Here is a 20,134-nt window from a genome sequence, read left to right on the forward strand (position 1 = left end):
GTCATTGCCAAGAGAAAGATGAGAGACATGAGACCGAGCAATGCAGAAGAGCTGAAGGCTGCTATTGAAGCATCCTGGTCTTCCATAACACCTCAGCAGTTGCCACAGGCTGATAGCATCCATGCCACACCACATTGAGGCAGTAATTGATGCAAAAGTGGCCAAAACCAAGTACTGAGTACATGTGCATGCTTCTACTTCTCAGAGGTCCAATATTGCTCTATTTACAATCCTTGTTTTGCTGATTTCATTTAATATTCTAATTTTCTGATATTGTTAATTTGGGGTTTTCATCAGCTGTACACCATGATCATCACAATTATAACAAATAAAGGCTTGACATATCTCGCTTTGCAAAAAGAAAAAAGAAAAAGAAAAGAAAGGTTTTCAGCATGCACCAGAAGCACAGAAATGATGGGGCATCGTGCTTCACACCTTATTCCTAAAGGGAGGCTGTCATGGGGAATGAGGCTAGCAATAATTGCTAGTCATGATAGGTTTGTCTTAGGGGTGTGTGAATCTGTCAGATTCAGTTTCCTCTCAGTTTCTTATTTTTCCAGGCTTAAATTAAGATCTCCACATTTCCACATCAGTTTATGATTTCTTTTTTTTTTTAAGTCCCCATGAAAATTCACCAGTAATTTAGCGCCAGTGTCTCCTCATATTCACATCTGCGTGGAATTTTGAACAAATATACCAGTAATAATAATAATAATTTATTATTTATACCCCACCCATCTGACTGGGTTTCCCCCATATGCATGTTTTTGCAGAACAATCATCTGTAATATAATGTGTTTTTATATATTATACCTGATATTTGTTAGTGGCAATGAAAAATACAGATATATAAAAAGGATAATTCTCTGAATGGCATGATCCAGATTTGGGGCAAGTGCTTTTGGTGAGAAAACTCCAGCATAGATTTAAAAACACAAAACATGCAGCAAAGTAAAGTGTGGAGATAGAGGCTATTAAAGCCTTAAAACCCTTGTGAGTTCTTTCAAAAAAATTCCCCTCTTCCCCCGCATAGAAAAAGACTACATATTTGGTAAGTTTAAAATACTTTACTTACACACTCTCCAAAGGTCAAGTTCATGTGCATATCTATACAACATTTAGAAAAAGTTACACACGCAGTAAAACTTGGCTGAGCATCCGTGGTGAAAGTTCCTAAATTATTGGTCTAGGAACTCAAGAGTGACTTTTAAGACCCATTCAGTCTGAGCTGCAGCAACCAGCTCTGACCTCCTCACACATTGAGCTTCTCTGGTAGATTGGAAGCTTCATCACCTAGTCCCTCCCAAGGGGAGCTAAGCCTGTCAGGACAGCTTACTCTATGGTGTTAACCCCTTTGTGCATTAATTAGACTACAATATGTTGGTTATATGAGACTGGTTAACTCACAATACTGATATTACATCTTAATTATCTCTGTGTATAGCATTAATGCACTGTGCCATTTTCACATTAGAAAAGTCCTGCTGGATCAGACTAAAGAGCCGATTCTTCTCTCCCAGTGGCAATCAGATACCCATGGGATGCCCATAAGCATGAGTTATTTAGACTCTTCTACTAAAGATCTACAGCAACTGTTATTCAGAGGCACACTGCCTCTGATACTGAATGTAGTACAGTCTAGGGATGGGGAGAAAATTGATTTCGTTTGCATTTAAAGGTGGTCTAGCTTCTTCTGGGAAGATGCAGCTGGTGGTCGGGGAGGTCTTTTCGCAGGGAAATGTGATACCTAGCTCTCCTTCCTGCCCGATGCCCCACCCACTGACAGCCCTGGATCCCTTTGGGCCATCCAAACTGACCCACGGAGATCTGTGGCTGTCTCAGCCCAAGTTGTCTGAGGCCCAGTTCTCTCCAAACAGGCCTGATTTGCATTGGGATTCGGGACAAATCTGGTGCACGGTTCTAGAGTCTACTCTTTTATTAGATAAATGTGCCACATTTGATGCGGAGGGTACTGTCAGAAACAAGATGTTGCAGCAGAGGGACCACATAGGTCCTCTCTCTTTTCTGTGCCAAAACCGAGCATTCTTAAGTTAATGTTTAAAATGGAATATGGTCTGGAGTCTGTCAGCACCCACCAGTGTCTGTTTGCCTGCCGAAGAAGCTTCAGATTATCTCAGTCAGGCCAAGGATCCATGGCCCCTGCCCCACCCCAAAATTAATGATTGATCAAAAAAATTGGGAGTAAATAGATATAAGTGGCATGGCAAACTTTTCCGCCGCCTTTGTGAAGCAGCCCCCGGGAAGCAAACCGCGATCGTATCATCTTCCCTTTAAACTTGTGCAATTGTCAGGGGACAAAAATGAAGACCGTCATCATAACCACCTTGCTGCTCATGTTAACGTATAGCCATGCAATCGAGAGAGGTAAGGATTTTTTTTAAATATACATATGTATGCAGGCACACGTTGTGTGTTGCTGCTGTGGAAACTTCCATTGGAAATTTTGGGTTGCCTCCGACAGCAAAGAGAAAGGGTTCGATTTCGTTCTTTCTAAGACCCTGTCAAGAGCTTCATAATACAAGCAGAAATGTTTGAGAGGATTCGCTTGCGCTTGAACAAGAAATTGCTGTTCCAATGGATTCGTAAACTACACTGATTGCCTCTGGTCCTTGCTTGGCAGTGAGAAAGAAACTCATTATCACTTGCTTGGGAAAAATGTGTTAAGCAAGTGAATTTGTAAGAGTGTTCTGAAGAGAAATATTCTCTCTCTCTCTCTCTCTCTCTCTCTCTCTCTCTCTCTCTCTGTGTGTGTGTGTGTGTGTGTGTGTGTGTGTGTGTGTGTGTATGAATTGCTTGGGCATTATATGAACTCCTAGATTGTGTGTGCCCACATGTATGTTAAAAGGTCTGAAAGAGACCCGTTCCAGGTCACAATTTGTGAAAATGATTTTGCTCACCTGCATGTATCATTGGCACCCCTGCTTGTTCAGAACTTAGAGGATACATATTTATAAATAAAACAATTTATAAATATTAATAAATATATAACATACAGTGGTACCTCAGGTTAAGTACTTAATTCGTTCCGGAGGTCCGTACTTAACCTGAAACTGTTCTTAACCTGAAGCACCACTTTACCTAATGGGGCCTCCTGCTGCCGCCGCACCGCCACTACACGATTTCTGTTCTCATCATGAAGCCAAGTTCTTAACCTGAAGCACTATTTCTGGGTTAGCGGAGTCTGTAACCTGAAGTGTATGTAACCTGAAGTGTATGTAACCCGAGGTACCACTGTAATGTAATAAATAATTGAAATGAATAAAATTTGACGCTCACTCCCATTAGCCCTAGCTAGCAAGACCAATTATTATTTAGCTTCGAATATTTATTAAATTTGTTAGTCGCTTTATCTTGCCCAAGGCAAAAACAAACACAACACATAGATACATTAAAACAGAGTGTTGGGGGTAAAAACATTCCACCCGCTTCTAATAGGTCACAGATAGTTAGAGTCCTGGTTACAGAGAAACATTTTGGCCGTGGATACTGGAATTTGGATTTCAGCAACATCTGGAAGGCCACCAATTCCTCATCCTCATAGTATATAAATGTCCAGAGTCCAGGCAGGCATGACCATCCTCTGTATGTTCATATGGGATTCACCTATCAAACCCATAAGCAGAACTCCCTTGCAAATACTTCCATTTGTACAACGGGGCTCTCACACACACACACCCGAATCCTCTCTCTGAGGAATTCACCGTCACACTAGATGAATGTTCCATCTGCACAAGCATAGCAGATTAAATTAGCTCACTCTCCTCCCGCCCCAAGCACCTTGCACACTCCCAAATTGGCTCTGGGGCAGTCGAGAGAACCCCCAGAAAAGCACATGGGAAGGATAGCTCCATCCAGAAAGGTGATGTGCTTGTGCAGGCAGAACATTCATCTCTGCATGACGTCAAATTCCACCCAATGTCTGGAACAACAACTCCCGTCTTCCTTGCCCATTTGTCATGCCAGCTGAGGCTGATAGGAATTGTCGTTCAGCAATATCTTGAGGGCACCAGGTTGGGGAAGTCTGAATTTGATATCCACTCTAAAGATGAAATAACAGTTTCCTAATTCATCCTAAAAAGAATTCAACAAAGCTGTTTCACTGAAACCTGAACCTCTACATGCACACAATCCCTAATTATGCTCACTGGTGGCTATAATATTTTTGTTGTTGTTGCTAATATAGAATTGAATTTAACAAGTGGCAAAGATTTCAATTGTAGAACTAGAGTTAAGCAAAGAGAATTTTTTTTACTATCTCCTGATTTACAAAGCCAGCCACCCACTCAATTCCTCTACCCAACCCATATTTCCCAGTAAATACCAGTTCTGAAAAAAGATTTCTTTTAAAGCATTTTGACACAAAGGGAAATATTAATTAAATATGAGAAGCAGTGGGAGAGGGAAAGGGGAGGGTGAAAGGCTGCTTGCAAAAGGATGAGATTCCAGTAGAAAATTAATGTTGGATTAGAGAGCAATTCTAAAAGAAAGTTCAGTCAGGAAAGAAGTCTAAATGTGACCCGAACCTTGCTGCATTTGTAAAAGAATACCTCTCCTGCAATACCTGATTTGTTTTTAATATGCAAGACTATCTTTAATTATCAAATCTAAGATAGCTATCTGGAGGATCCAACACTGGCCAAGGCTGCTCTAAGACAACTTGAACTCCAATATTTATTTATATGCTCAGAAAATCAGAATAAGTATTGGTATCAATATAGTAAGGCATGTCCAACAGGTAGATCGTGATCTACCAGTAGATCACTCCCCCCAAAGAAGCTGAATAACTGTGGCTCCCCTAAAAAAAAAGCTCAACATTTTACTTCCTCCCTGAAAAAAACTCAACTTTGACCTGAACTCCCCCAAAATGGGCCTTCCTCCTTCCTAAAAAAGCTCAACAAAAGGGGGTAGATCACGGCCAGTTTTTAACTCTGTGAGCAGATTGCATTCTCTTGGGAGTTGGCACCCCTGATCTAGTGGATATCAACAATCCTTGAATTCAAGAGATAAATCATAGAATCAAAGAATTGCAAAGAATTGATGATCATCTGGTCCAACCCCCATTCAATGCAGCTATCCCATAGAGGGAACAAACCTGCAACCTTGGCATCATCAGCACCATGCTCTAACCAACTGAGCTATCCAAACAGGCAGCCTTCTAGCAACTGTTCAGATATAGCCTTCTAGCATTTGAACATTCCGGTTGGCCTATCCCAGTATGCCAGTTGATGCAAAATTGTCCCCCTGTTTGCCCTTCACCTCACCACTCACCTGTGTTAGAACACTCTGCACCTCCAGGCATATCCTCAGAAATTTCATGAGCAAGTTCTGTCGGGGCAAGAGGCTGCCTGATACTGAGTCCATCTTGCTCAGAATCATCTACAGTGTCTGTCCATGGTTCTCCAGAGTTTCAAGCACAAGTTTCTTCCAGTCTTACCTGGAGATGCCAGGGATTGAACCTGGGACCTTCTGCATGGACCTTCTCCCCAAGCACGGAGCCAAGCTCAGACGTTGAGTCAAGGAATAGAAGTCCTTGGAATATAATAAGATGCCTTGGTCCCTCTAGCCCAGTAACAGGCAATGACTATCCAAGGGGTCTCTCCCAACCCTAACTGGACATGCCAGGGATTGAATTTAGGACCTTCTGAAGACAAAACAGATGCTCTACCACGGAGCTGTGCCCCCTTCTTCGGTTGCTAAAAGCACATTTTATTTCTAGGCATTCCCAGGGTAAATGCATTATCTGGTGGAATTCCAATCACAAAAGGATGAATCCACCTTTGCCATGAGAATATTGCGCATTCCCTCTCCTTTTGATCTGCGTTCAGACACCGACAAGCTCTTTTTCTTAAGACCTTTTCAGCCATAGAACAATACAACTCCCCAAGGCAAACGAAGGTGACATTTTCACGTTGCAAGTAGCTAACAAACAGGAACAGGGAAAACACAGGGAGCGGATTAGATGATAAAGAGCTAAATATGCACACCGAAGGATTAAGTATTGAAGCTATTCATACTTTTAAAAAAAATGTGTTTTGGAACAAAAGAAAGAAAAACGCTGCAGAGTCTGCTTAGAATACTTCCTTTGCTTCAGCAGCACATGTATTAAAATTGGAACAAAACAATACAAATAAGTTCTACCTCCGCTGTCAGATACAGTGGCTGGAAACTGCAGGAAGGGAGACTATTACTGCCCTCACGTCATAGCCATGCCTGCCAGCTTCCCATAAGCATCTGACTGGCCACTGTGAGAACACAATGCTGGGTGAGATTTGCCTTTGGCCAGATTCAGCAGAGCTCTTCTTATGTTCACAGTGTGAGTCCCTCTTTTCTATTATTATTCTGCAATGTTACTTTCACAGCTGGCTGGAGAGATGAAGCTGCCATATTCTGAGTCAAAACTTTGGTCCATCTAGATCAGTATAGCTCTGCGTGACAGAGGCTCTTGGGCTCTTACACTGGAGGACCTTCATTAGACCTTCTCCCAGAGGTGGTCAGGGGTGAGGAACTCCCAGTCTGTGGAGCAGATGAGGCCCGTGGTCCCTTAGAATGCAGCTCACCTCTTCCCAGACTCTGCAGGTGGAACGTTCCACAAGCAAGGCATCAGGTCTTCCACTGGACTATGAAAGAGCAGCTTCCACCAGCCTGGCAACAGGAGAGCCTTTTAAGGATGCATGAGATTGCACCTGCAGTCTAGGGTATGGGAACAGTGTGTCCTATGGTTTGGGTGGCACTGTGATCTAAACCACTGAGCCTCTTGGGCTTGTCAATCAGAAGGCCGGCGGTTTGAATCCCCATGATGGGGTGAGCTCCCGTTGCTCTGTCCCAGCTCCTGCCAAACTACCAGTTTGAAAGCACGCTGGTGCAAGTAGATAAATAGGTACCGCTGTGGCTGGAAGGTAAACAGTCCAGTGCCGAGGGCCTTCTGGCGGTTCCCTCACTGCGAGAAGCCAAGCTACAGGGAACCAGGCAGAGGGCCTTCTTGGTAGTGGCACCCGCCCTGTGGAACGCCCTCCCACCAGATTTCAAAGAGAAAAACAACTACCAGACTTTTAGAAGACATTGGAGGCAGCCCTGTTTAGGGAAGCTTTTAATGTTTAATAGACTATTGTATTTTAATATTGCCTTGGAAGCCGCCCAGAGTGGCTGAGGAAACCCAGCCAGATGGGCGGGGTATAAATTATTATTATTATTATTATTATTATTATTATTATTATTATTATTATTTTCCGTGAGTTCTGGTTTCCGTCACGGTGTTCCATTGCGCCAGAAGCGGTTTAGTCCTGTTGGCCATATGACCTGGAAAGCTGTCTGTGGATAAAGGCTGGCTCCCTCAGCCTGCAAGATGAGCGCCGCAACCCCATAGTTGTCTTTGACTGGACTTGACTGTCCAGGGGTCCTTTACCTTTTCTTTTTTTACCTTTCCCTTTGTTTCTCTCACAGTTGCAAGACAAAGATATCCTTGCACTGTTTTGCATGTGCGTTTCAAAATGCACAGTTATCCTGCCATATAGTATGAGGGCGGCATTAGCACAGCTAGGCCCATGCTATTTAGGCAAGCTAGGCCAGGGATAGGGAATACAGTGGTACCTCGGGTTACAGACACTTCAGGTTACAGACTCCACTAACCCAGAAATAGTACCTCGGGTTAAGAACTTTGCTTCTGGATGAGAACAGAAATCATGCTCCGGCGGCAGCAGGAGGCCCCATTAGCTTAAGTGGTGCTTCGGGTTAAGAACAGTTTCAGGTTAAGAACGGATCTCCGGAACGAATTAAGTACTTAACCAGAGGTACCACTGTACTCGGCCCTCCAGATATTGCTGAACTTCAACTCCCATCATCCCTTGTCCTTAAACATGCTTGCTGAGGCTGATGGCAGCTGTAGTCCAGCAACATTTGGCGGGTCAAAGATTCCCCCACAGCTGAGCTAAGCAGTTATTGAGGGAGATGCCCCCCACCCCACAACTATGCTGCAGATTGTTCCCCCTTACCAGGAACTGCCAGTGGGGAGGGGCTATTTGCAGCTGTGTTGCTGCCACCTACAGGGGCGCCGACTTATAAAAAATATGGGGGGGGGGGCCATACCGGGGTCCATACTGGCGGCAGGATGGCAGTGGTGCTTTTGCATGCAAGAACCGGCCTGCCCTCCCCAGGCTTCGCGCCGGGAGGTGGCCACCCCCTCCTACCAACGTCACCTTAGCTGAACCCAGAAAAAAAGCCCCGCTCCGGCGGCGGGAACTCCCGTCCCCTCCATTCTCCCCTCACCCCGGTCCCTCACCGGCGACGAATACGCCGTTCCTCGGCCCCGCGGCTCCATTCCTTTCTAAAGTCCTGCCGCTGGGGGTCTTCCTCTGACTGACCGACCTGCCCGCCCCTTCTCAGGAGCTCCCGGTCACTTTGGGAGGCGTGCGCCGGAGTCCCCTGCGCAGTTTTTGGCAAGCTGCCTAATAATTTTCTTAAATTATTGGGGGGGCAGAGCCCCCCCAAACGAATTTTTGAGGGGGCTCGGGCCCCCTCAGGCCCCATGGAGTCGGCGCCTATGGCCACCTACCAGAATGGGCAGGGGGTGGCAAGGTCAGGGCAGTCTGAGCACACAATTCAATGTGGCACTCCCATTGGGATGCCCAAACTGCATCAAGGTCTCCACAGCCCTGCCTCATCACTGTTGCAGGACATGGTAGCAATGCCATTGCCAGAGTAGGTGCACTGCACTGCCTCTGCCAACTGAGAACTGGGGGGCCAGAGTTGCGTGCATGATGTCAGGACATCGAAGGAGCCAGAGGGTGGAGCTGGATGTGGCGTCAACATGGCTCCTCCTGCTGCTGCCACTGTCTTGGGGTTGCTTCCCTACACCTGCTCCTTGGAAGCAGCAAGAGGAAGAGAAGCTGCCCACTGCCCTCCTCATTGAGCATGGGGGTGTCCCTCCCCAAAAATATTGGGGGTCCCAAAAATGGCTCGGCCCCCAGGAGATGGCACCCCGGCCTCTGCCCACTGCTCACCCCTGCCTCTTGCCCTTACAGGCATTTCTCAAGAGAAGCAAATAAATTACAGTGGTACCTCAGGTTAAGTACTTAATTCATTCCGGAGGTCTGTTCTTAACCTGAAACTGTTCTTAACCTGAAGCACCACTTTAGCTAATGGGGCCTCCCACTGCCACTGCACCGCCCTAGCACGATTTCTGTTCTCATCCTGAAGCAAAGTTCTTAACCTGAAGCACTATTTCTGGGTTAGCAGAGTCTGTAACCTGAAGCGAATGTAACCTGAGGTACCACTGTATTTGCAATAGCTACACAACCCTAGGTGGGGATCTTCATCCCCCGTGGATCTAAAGGTATATGCGGAAGGGGCTTTCAGTCTTACCCTTGCTTAGCAAATATAACGGGCTACTTTCCATCTCTCCACTTCTCTCTCTCTCGTCCCAACCACGGCCCCCTCAGGAGCAAAATGTATACAGTGGTACCTCGGCTTGCAGCCGCTTCAGGTTACAGACTCCGCTAATCCAGAAATAGTACCTCGGGTTAAGAACTTTGCTTCAGGATGAGAACAGAAATCATGTGGCGGTGGTGTGGCAGCAGTAGGAGGCCCCACTAGCTAAAGTGGTACCTCAGGTTAAGAACAGTTTCAGGTTAAGAATGGACCTTCAGAACAAATTAAGTTCTTAACCCGAGGTACCACTGTAGATGGAATGGGTCAATGTGTATGGCGGCGAAAGGGTGATGGGGCAGAACAAAGCTCCTTTTCCGCCCCCTCCCCAAGGGCCAGGCTATGAACAAACACACATCTCCTTTGTTAAAGGAGGAGATCGTCTGTCTCGACTTTGGAGAGGCTTCTTGTGTCGTTGCAAGTGCACCTCTCTGGTTATTTGGCAAACACATTTGTTCATTTGTTCCTGGGACAGAAGGCGTTCTCTCTATCGCTCTCATGCCCTCCCTCATTAAGCCTCAGAGTATTTTCCTGAGCCTAAAGACTACAAATTAAATGGTAATTAATGCTTCAATTGCTCTGGAAAGGCAGTTGAAGTGATGCTCTGTTTTTATCAACGCTCTAATTGGATTTTCTTGATGTGATAAATGGAGAGGCCTCCACGTTAAGCAGCCAAATGTGTTTTCAAAGCCAGTAAAAGTTCCTGGAGCTTCTTCATCTGCAGCCCTCTATGACTAAGCTGTGTCTCAGGCCTAAACAACAATAACATATTATTATTATTATTATTATTATTATTATTATTATTATTATTATTATTATTTATACACCACTCCGCATCCAAAGAGCTTAGGGCATTTCACAAAGTAAAATAAACCCACAGTGTCTATAGTGTGCTCCAATGGCTCAATTTGCCATATTTTGCCTGGGGACCAAAAATTATTTGCTTTTTGACCAGGTTGTCATGTCCCATAATACACACACTCCCCCCCCCATCTCATTATTGTGTTAAATCAAGAAAGGTTTGCAGAGTCTTTTTGTAGATGGTGAGGCAGAAGTGGCTAAGAGCTAAGCCAAATTTTATCTATTTTTTGGAGAAATGTTCTGAGATTTCTTTCTTTTTCTCACCCCTCCATCCCTCCCCAGCCCCGACCTCTAAACAAGACTGACTTCTGGCCTTTTGTTCTCTTGTGTTTGCCAGTGACCTCTCTTCCTGCCCGGGAAGTGAAGGAAGACCTGCCTTCTCAAAGCATCTTTAGCTAGTAGCTTCTGCGCTCTTCAGTCATGCAAAGAGATACTTAACGAAATTGGCTAAAGCCATGAACTCAATAAATGGATTGGTTTGAGCACTTAAGGATACCCTTCAGCTGCAGAAGCCCATCTTACAGATATAAAACCACAGGCTGGAAGACAACCTAAGCCTTTCCTGTCCTGCCACCAAGCCTATGACAATATTGTAAAATTGGTCATCCCTAGCCTAAATAGAGATTATCACCTTCACAAAAATTACTCTTCGGCTTAAGAAAGGAAAACTCCGTACCCTCCAACATTTCTCTGAGGAAAATAGGGATGTCCTATTCCATAATATTTTTATTATTTATACCTCACCTATTTGACTGGCTTGCCCCAGCCACTCTAGGTGGCTTCCAAATTAATTATATAAAAACATAATTAAACTTTCAAAAACTTCCCTACACAGGGCTGCCTTTGAATGCCTTCTAAAGCTTGTATCTTATCTGCTTGACTCGGGGGGGGGGGTCGCATAACTAAATACCCTCCGATGAAAATAGGGACGTCCAAAGGAAAAGCCAGACATTCTGGGATAAAATCATAAACCAGGATGGCTTCTCTAAATCAGGGACGTCCCTGGAAAATAGGGATACTTAGGGGGTCTGGAATTCTCAGAGTGGTTTAAGAATCAATCCCACTTCCCAGAGAATTCCGAGAATTGTAGCTCTGGGAGGCAACTCCTGCAGCTAAGCTGGTGCCAAATGTATTGGTGGACGTGCCCAAGGATTAAGGCTTTCTGGGAAATGATATATAATGAACTGAAAAAGGTATTTAAATATACCTTCTTGAAGAAATCAGAGGCCTATCTCCTGGGCATAGTCGGCCAATCGGTGTTAAAGGATAGAACTTTTTTTATGTATGCTACAACAGCAGCAAGAATACTCATCGCAAAGTATTGGAAGACACAAGATCTACCCACTCTGGAAGAATGGCAGATGAAAGTGATGGACTATATGGAATTGGTGGAAATGACTGGTAGAATCCGAGACCAGGGAGAAGAGTCGGTGGAAGAAGATTGGAAGAAATTTAAAGACTATTTACAGAAATATTGCAAAATTAATGAATGTTAGAATGATGTTTGATTGAAGTTAAGTGGTTTCTAGCTGTAATAATATAAAAGAATATGGAAAAATTGGATTTTTAAATAGGTAAAAATTTAATGTTATAATATATTAAGATTAAAGATCAAGATAATAAGGAGAGAAATAAATTGCTGAATTAATTAATTGAAATGGAACACAAAAAGGGAGGTATGGGGAGGTCAGGGAAACAAGGTTATGAATGTAAGATATGGAAAGATTGATTTTTTTATTTTTCCTTTTTTTCTTTTTTCTGTAAGTATACTTACTTTTTTATTCTGTATTTTTCTTGTATTTTTATTTTTGTCTTTTACTTTTGTATTTCTTGTTTTTATGTAATTCCTTTTTCTGAAACTTTAATAAATATTTTATAAAAAACAACAACAACAAATGTATTGTTTTCCTTTCATTTGGACCACATCAGCGAAGCCGAGAGTGGGGTCCTGTCATCTGGGCATCCCAGGACCTCAATCCACACTGCCCAAGCTTGCGTCCCAGGGAGATCACTTCAGTGCTGCCAACACAGCTCCCATGATTATTTGGGGGAATGCCATGACTGTTTAAAGTGGTATGGTACTGCTTAAAATGTACAGTGGTACCTCGGGTTACATACGCTTCAGGTTACATACGCTTCAGGTTACAGACTCCACTAACCCAGAAATAGTACCTCGGGTTAAGAACTTTGCTTCAGGATGAGAACAGAAATCGTGCTCTGGCGGCGCAGCGGCAGCGGGAGGCCCCATTAGCTAAAGTGGTGCTTCAGGTTAAGAACAGTTTCAGGTTAAGAACGAATTAAGTACTTCAGGGAAGTTTTTAATGTATGACATATTAGTGTACTTTTGGTCTTTGTGGAAGCCGCCCATAGTGGCTGGGGAAACCCAACCAGATGGGCAGGGTACAAATAATAAATTATTATTATTATTATTATTATTATTATTATTATTATTATTATTCTTCAAACAAGACCTAAGACTTTCTCCACAGCCCTGGCTAGCCACCCAAAGCCAGCTCCTCCCCGATTACCCTGTGGATACAGCAACTGTTTTTGTAGGCAAAGGTCATTAGAGCAGGATAATGACCCTGAGATAACTGTCCTTCTCAATTGCACAAGACGGCCTTGACCAAACAGAAAATACGTGTGCAGGGTGTACTAGTCCTATGCTAGATTGAGAAATCCTTGCAGCAATTTACCAGAAATAAAAGGCATTTCAGTGCCGGAGTGATGCTCACTTATTAAGCTGTAGATAAAAACAAGCTTTTTGCTGTTGTTGTTGCTGCTGCTACTACTGCTGCTGGATAGCATTTGTTCCAATTGCTGCCACTGCTACGGTGTGAGATCTGTAAAGTCTCAATAATCTGTGTCTCCCAGTCCTTACTGGTGATGCCTGAGACTGAACGTGGGACCTCCTGTGTTATGATGATGATGATACAAATTAAATTAAATTTGTTATTAATTAAAATTGTATACTGCCCTTCATCTGTAGATCTCAGGGTGATTCACAGCATCAAAATAACAAAACAACATTAAAAAACAAAACAACAAAAGAAAAACACAAAAGACATAATAAAACCAAGAACAAAAAAAGCACAAATGAATACTACTCCCCACACACAAACACATTTAAAAGGACAAAGGATGTTAATCAGCCAAAGGCCTGGTTAAAGAGGAACATTTTTGTCTGGTGCCTAAAGGTGAATAGTGAACTTCCCCTGGGAGAGGATTCCACTAATGGGAAACCACTGCGTTCTCGTGTTGCCACCCTCCAGATCTCTCGAGGAGGAGACACACAAAGAAGGGCCTCAGAAGGTGATCGCAGGGTGGGGGTCAGTTCATATGGAGAGAGGTGGTCCTTGAAGTATTGTGACCCTGAGTCACTTAAGTCTTCATAGGTCAAAACCAGCACTGTGAATGCTCTGGTTCTGTGATACCTCCTCTACAAAATGTCCCGGAGTTGTGCTCCCTTCTGCAGCACCACCATCTCTCCCATGGCTACAATTCCAGAACCCAGTTAACCCAAAAACTATGGAAGGGTCATAGCTCGGTGGCTGATCATCAGCTTTGCATGCCAAAAGTTCGATGCCTGGCATCTTCAGGTTAGCAGCGGTTCTCAACCTGTGGGTCCCCAGATGTTTTTGGACTACAACTCCCATCATCCCTGAGCTCTGGCCTTGCTAGCTAGGAATGATGGGAGTTGTAGTCCAACAACATCTGGGGACCCACAGGTTGAGAACCGCTGGGTTAGAGGATCCCTCTGACTGCTACCAGTCATTGCAGAGATTACTGAGCTAGATGGACCAATAGTGTGACTCAGTATGAGGCAGCTTTCTGTGTTCCTACCTATGTTACTGGACAGCTCAGTTGGTTAGAGCATGGTGCCGATAACGCCAAGGTTGTAGGTTCGATTCCCATAAGGGACAGCTGCACATTCCCGCATTGCAGGGGTTTGGACTAGATGATCCTCATGTTTCCTTCCAACTATATGATTCTATGACTGATCTTCACAACAGGAGCAGAAACTTTTGAAAACTTGGAAGCAAAAAAAAAAAAAATATTTGCAGATGTGTTGTTTGGATGGGGAGGACTAGCATACAAATCAAAACACGGTATGTATCTGCAAATATCTGCAAACAAACCTAGACAGCACCTTAAAAAGCAGAGACATCACCTTGCCGACAAAGGTCCATCTAGTTAAAGCTATGGTTTTCCCAGTAGAGATGCATGGAAGTGAGAGCTGGACCATAAAGAAGGCTGATCGCCGAAGAATTGATGCTTTTGAATTAAGGTGTGGGAGGAGACCCTTGAGAGTCCCATGGAGTGCAAGAAGATCCATCCTATCCATTCTGAAGGAAATCAGCCCTGAGTGCTCACTGGAAGGACAGATCCTGAAGCTGAGGCTCCAATACTTTGGCCACCTCATGAGAAGAGACAACTCCCTGAAAAAGACCCTGATGTTGGGAAAGAGGGAGGGCACAAGGAGAAGGGGACGACAGAGGACGAGATAGTTGGACAGTGTTCTCAAAGCTACCAGCATGAGTTTGACCAAACTGCGGGAGGCAGTGGAAGACAGGAGTGCCTGGCGTGCTCTGGTCCATGGGGTCACGAAGAGTCGGACATGACTAAATGACTAAACAACAGGAGTGCCTGGCATGCTCTGGTCCATGGGGTCACAAAGAGTCGGACATGACTAAACAACACATCTGCAAATATAGCCCAGGTTTCGATTCAAACAGTCTTCTCGGGAGAGAAATACTCCATGGAATTGAATGTAAAAGTGGATGTAAAAGCCACCACCGTTTCCCCAGATTCCCCACTTGCATTTAAACCGATGGCCGTCTCTCCGGAGGCCGAGCCGGCACACTTACGCAGCTACTTGGTGAGATTAGCTATTCATTAATAAGCCCTTCAGCACAAATGGAAGCTACGTGAGTTGCAATATTCTCTTTTGAGGTTTCATAATGGAGACGCAGTGTGTTATTTCATTTGAATCATATTGACTTCTGTATGTTTCTCCGGGATATTTCCAGCCAGAACAATATGCGCTAGCAAATCCTCTTTCAACAATGTGCGTCGCAATAGTGCCCTCTTCGGGTTCTTACCGGAACAGAAATCTCCTTCTCCCTTTTGTTAACAGGCAAGGGGCAAGAGAAGCAACAGGATAGTCTAGACCCCAAACCAGCATGATAAGGCACATCTGTTAAGTGTGGGTTTCTCACAGTGGGCAGTACTACCCTCTGTGGGGCAGTGCAATTACCTGGGAAGTGGCACTAAGAGGCAGGGGGTACTGAAGGTGTAAATGACTATGAGACTTTGAACAGCTAGTATCACTGAATCAAGTTCATCAGTTTTGTTGAATGAATTAAACTGAATAGTTTCAATTGGATTTTCAATCAATGTGCACCCAATTGTTACTGTCTTGAATTTCATTGTGTTGTTGTCTCAGTGGGTTGTGCAAACCGCTATTTTGAATAATGGTAGGAGGCATAGGGCATGAGTTTATGGGATGAAGGGGTTCAACTTCTGTGACCCCTCTACCACCCCCTTCCCTCTTAGGAGTAGTGTGGAGGGGGTGACATGAACAGTTGCCCTGGGTGCAAAATTGTTAGGGGCACAAAATTTCAACACCCGGTGCAGTCTCAATGTGCTTCTGTTGTTGGCCTCGATCCTGTATACCTGAAGGAGAGTCTCCACCCCCATTGTTCAGCCCGGACACTGAGATCCAGCGCCGAGGGCCTTCTGGTGGTTCCCTCATTGCGAGAAGTGAGGTTATAGGGAGCCAGACAGAGGGTCTTCTCGGTAGTGGCACGTGCCCTGTGGAACGCCCTCCCTTCAGATGTCAAGGAAATAAGCAGCTATCTTATTTTTAAAAGACATCTGAAGGCAGCCCTGTTTAGGGAAGTTTTTAATATTTAATGCTGTACTGTTTTTAACATTTGATTGGGAACTGCCCAGAGTGGCTGGGGAAACTCAGCCAGATAGGTGGGGTATAAATAATATAGTAGTAGCAGTAGTAGTAGTAGTAGTAGTAGTAGTAGTAGTAGTAAAAACAGCTTCTCTATACAAACCAGGAAGTGACCTTTCCCAACAATGGAACAACTCTTCTTTTCTTATCTCTGCACCTGCTATCTCCTGGGCAGGGATCGGCAGCCTATGTCCCATGGACCACAAGCGGCCCACGGGGGTCATTTAACCAGCCCATAAGCCACCCCCAAACCGAGCCACCCCCTCGGTGAGTCTCCGCATGCTGCACTAAACCGGCACAGCGCGGTGCAGGGACTCGCTTTCGTGGCACCAGAAATCGTGTCTGCACAGACACAGACACTGGAAATCGTGGGGGGGGGGCGTGATTCGGCCCACAGAGGGATCTCCGCTGGAGTGAACTGGCCCTGCTCCTGGGTGACATGGACACCTTTAGGCAATTGAATGCACGTGCATACTCAGTACGCTTCCCTTCTTCCCACCCTGCTCTCCAAGCTGCCCTGGGCACTGGCAGCCCACGCTATGCCACTGCTCTTGGTGCCCCCTTTAGTTAATCCCACCTCCTCACACGGGAACCACTGCTCTAAAAGAAGTTGGGTACTACCACTCAGGAAGGGGAACGTACAACACAAAATTGTAAAACAGTGTTTGAGTAAAACACTTTGAATTTTTCTCTGCAATCAAGCACTGTATACATTTTATAAAATTCACAGGAATTCACTGTTGGACTTTCTCCTTTCCACTCTGATACCATCTTCAGCAGAACCTATAGCCATTGTGAAACAATTTCAAATGTTCAATTTGGTGCAAGTATGGAGCAGGAATGAGGAGCCAGGAGCCTTCTAGTTATCTGTTGGACAACAGCTCCCATCTTCCCTGACCGCTGGCTGTGCGGGCTGGGACTGATGGGAGACAGAGTCTAACAACTTCCGAAGAGTCACTGATTCCACATCTCTGCCTGTAGAACTCTCTTGCTCTGCAAGATCTTGCACGCATTCTAACTTTTTCTCAAATGTTGCTTCAAAAAGACGAAGAATCCCACCTGCTTCTTACAGCTTTTGGCACTTCATGGATTGCCTCTGTTTATTTACTTATAGACTAGAGTAATGCACCTTCAAAGTGAATATTATGTATGCTGAATTCTCTGACACTCCCATACTTTCTTGTTTCCTTTTTATACTGCATTTAATGAACCTCTCTTTTTTCCTTTGCACCCTCCTCCATTTATTTTCAAGGAGCCGAGTCTACTTTTCACTCATTTGTTTCCCTTCGTTGAAAATACTGCTGGGAGTACCCGGATGGCGCCGATATTGTTGCTTTTAGTTTTACTTATTTTATTATTTCCCTGAAATACCATCTTCGCATTCTCTCCTCTTTCTCTATTCTCCACTTCTGTAGACTAACCTGCATTTTTAATAATGCATATTTATTTTATCAGTCTTTTTTTTTCTAAGATGCTTGTTTTCCAAACTTATACAGACCAACTCAATATCGGTTATTATTATTTTCTTGCCTGTTTCTCTACCTCTTTGCTAGTTTCTACTCTCCAATGCCCTCAGCCTCTGTGCTGAACGGCTTCCTGAAACAGAAATTGTAATCTTTCTGTTTTCTCATTATTATTGCTCTAAGGCAGTGGTGGTGGGGGTCATTCTCAGGGTCAAAAGTGGCCCTCCAGCCCTCTCTATCTGGCCCTCTCAGTATGCATCCTAGACTAAACTCCTCACTGGTCCTGCTTCACAGACAGGCTCTGGCAAATTGAGTGGATGAGACTAAGAGTGGGTTCAATTTTCAAAATAAAAAAATTCCTTCCAGTAGCACCTTAAAGACCAACTAAGTTAGTTCTTGGTATGAGCTTTCGTGTGCATGCACACTTCTTCAGATACACAGTAGCCCCTTAAAGACCAACTAAGTTAGTTCTTGGTATGAGCTTTCTATCTGAAGAAGTGTGCATGCACACGAAAGCTCATACCAAGAAATCTGAAGAAATGTGCATGCACACGAAAGCTCATACCAAGAACTAACTTAGTTGGTCTTTAAGGTGCTACTGGAAGGAATTTTTTTATTTTGACTATGGCAGACCAACACAGCTACCTATCTGTAACTTCAATTTTCAAGAGAAGGCTGTTTCTAAACATGCTGTAGAGAGAACTGAGTGGCAGATGGGGATCATCTATGGCAACGGAGAAGTCAGAGTTGCCATGAGTTCCAAGAAAAACAAACATGGAGTCCAGCACACTTCCCTGTGCAGCTCTGCAGCCTGTCGTGCTGATCCAAAGATCCTTCCTGCCTCTCCCTCTTGCCGGTAGCAGAGATAAACACAGCGGTCGAAGCAATTGCAGCATGTGGGTAATAAATCCAGACACACACAAAGGCTTTCTTTATCTTCTCTTGCCTTTAATCATGAAGTAAAACAGCTCTTAAATCAACCCGGCGAGAACTGACACATCTTGCATCCTCTCTCCGCGAAAACGAAACCAGACTCAAACTCTCGGAGTCAAGCCACTCCCATAGAAGTTTCTAACCACGCCTCAGGGAAGAGACGTCACCACAGAACTCTTTAACCCTGTGAGTTCTGAAACCATTAACACCCCCTCTCGTCTCGAACCCTGAGGGAAACTGTGAACCCCTATTTACAGACCTCTTTGAGTTCAACTCACCTCCCATTGCCTTTTGCCTCCCACTGGCTTCTATCCCAGGCAATTGTTGAACCCCTTCAACATTCCCAGAATCACACTGTGCGACACTTTCCCACGCACCCGTGACCTGAAACCCCTCTGACCCACCTGGGCCAGCAGTTGTGTCTCCTCCGTCAGACTTTTCCCCCTCTGACTTGACAACCCGTCCGTGAGCTTTCTCCATTACGCTTACCGGAGATGAAGCCTCACACCTGGACATTCCTTTCACAACCCTTGGAGATGCCCAAACCTGCCCTGACCCCTGACCCTGGACTTGGTCCCCATCACCGGGTTCAGCCTCTGCCTCCCTTTCCTCCCCCTCAGAATCGGACAAGCATTCTGAGAGAAAATCAGGACCATACCTAGGCTGTGACCAACCACCCTGCTCAAAGAACTCAGCATGCTTGCTGACCAGCAGCTTGGTCTGATCACCCTCTGGGTATGCAAACTTCCACCCATTTGTTGCAGGATCATACCCACAGAAGATCATGTCCTGACACCTAGGACCACCCTCCTTCCGTTGCGCTGTTGGTCTTGGCACTGAAGCCCTAGAACCGAACGAATGGAAGAAGTGCACCTGTGGCTTCCTCTTGTGCAACAGAAAATGCGGTGTGTCACCTACATCGTGATTGTAGGACCTGTTAAAAACAAAGCTGGCAAATTTCCAAGCCTCACTCCAAAAGCTCTGAGGCAGCCCAGAGTCACATAGTAAAACCCTGACAACTCCAGCCATTGCTTCACTCCTGTGCTCTGCCAAGCCTCTCTCTTGAGGAGACTTTGCACCCGTCACCTGGTGACGAATTCCCTTTTCCTTGAAGAACTCCTTCAGAGCAGACCCAGCGAACTGTGACCCTCGGTCGCTCCTGAACTCTTGCACCTTGGTGGAGAACCTTCGTTCCACCTCCGCAACCCAATCCTGGATCAGTTGCGCCACCTCCCCCTGTGATTTGAGAGAGAAACACCAGCCAACCTGGCTGTGGTCACCTGTCAGCGACAGCACATACCTGGTCCCACCCAGACTCTCAGACCTCTTGGGTCCTGACAGATCTGTGTGAACCAGCTCAAAGGGCTCTTTGGCTACCCTCCCAAACCCGGGAAAACCAAGCACCTTTGCATCTTTGCATGCCCTGCACCCTTGGGACCTCCTCCCACATTTCCGGAGTTTGCACCCTTTT

At 45.1% G+C, this 20,134-nt stretch overlaps 1 protein-coding gene across 1 annotated transcript in view; it reads left to right on the forward strand.

Annotated features, from left to right (window-relative positions):
• Nucleotides 1-2,087: 2,087 nt before the first annotated feature.
• Nucleotides 2,088-20,134, forward strand: part of GC (GC vitamin D binding protein) — a 41,698-nt gene continuing 23,651 nt past the window's right edge. The window contains exon 1 of the mRNA XM_083458845.1: nt 2,088-2,385. Coding sequence (XP_083314971.1) covers nt 2,322-2,385 — 64 coding nt within the window. The 5' untranslated portion in view covers nt 2,088-2,321. The remainder of the gene's footprint in view (nt 2,386-20,134) is intronic.

The sequence above is a fragment of the Podarcis liolepis genome (assembly GCF_965112155.1).
Source record: "Podarcis liolepis genome assembly, chromosome: 9".
Taxonomy (NCBI): domain Eukaryota; kingdom Metazoa; phylum Chordata; class Lepidosauria; order Squamata; family Lacertidae; genus Podarcis; species Podarcis liolepis.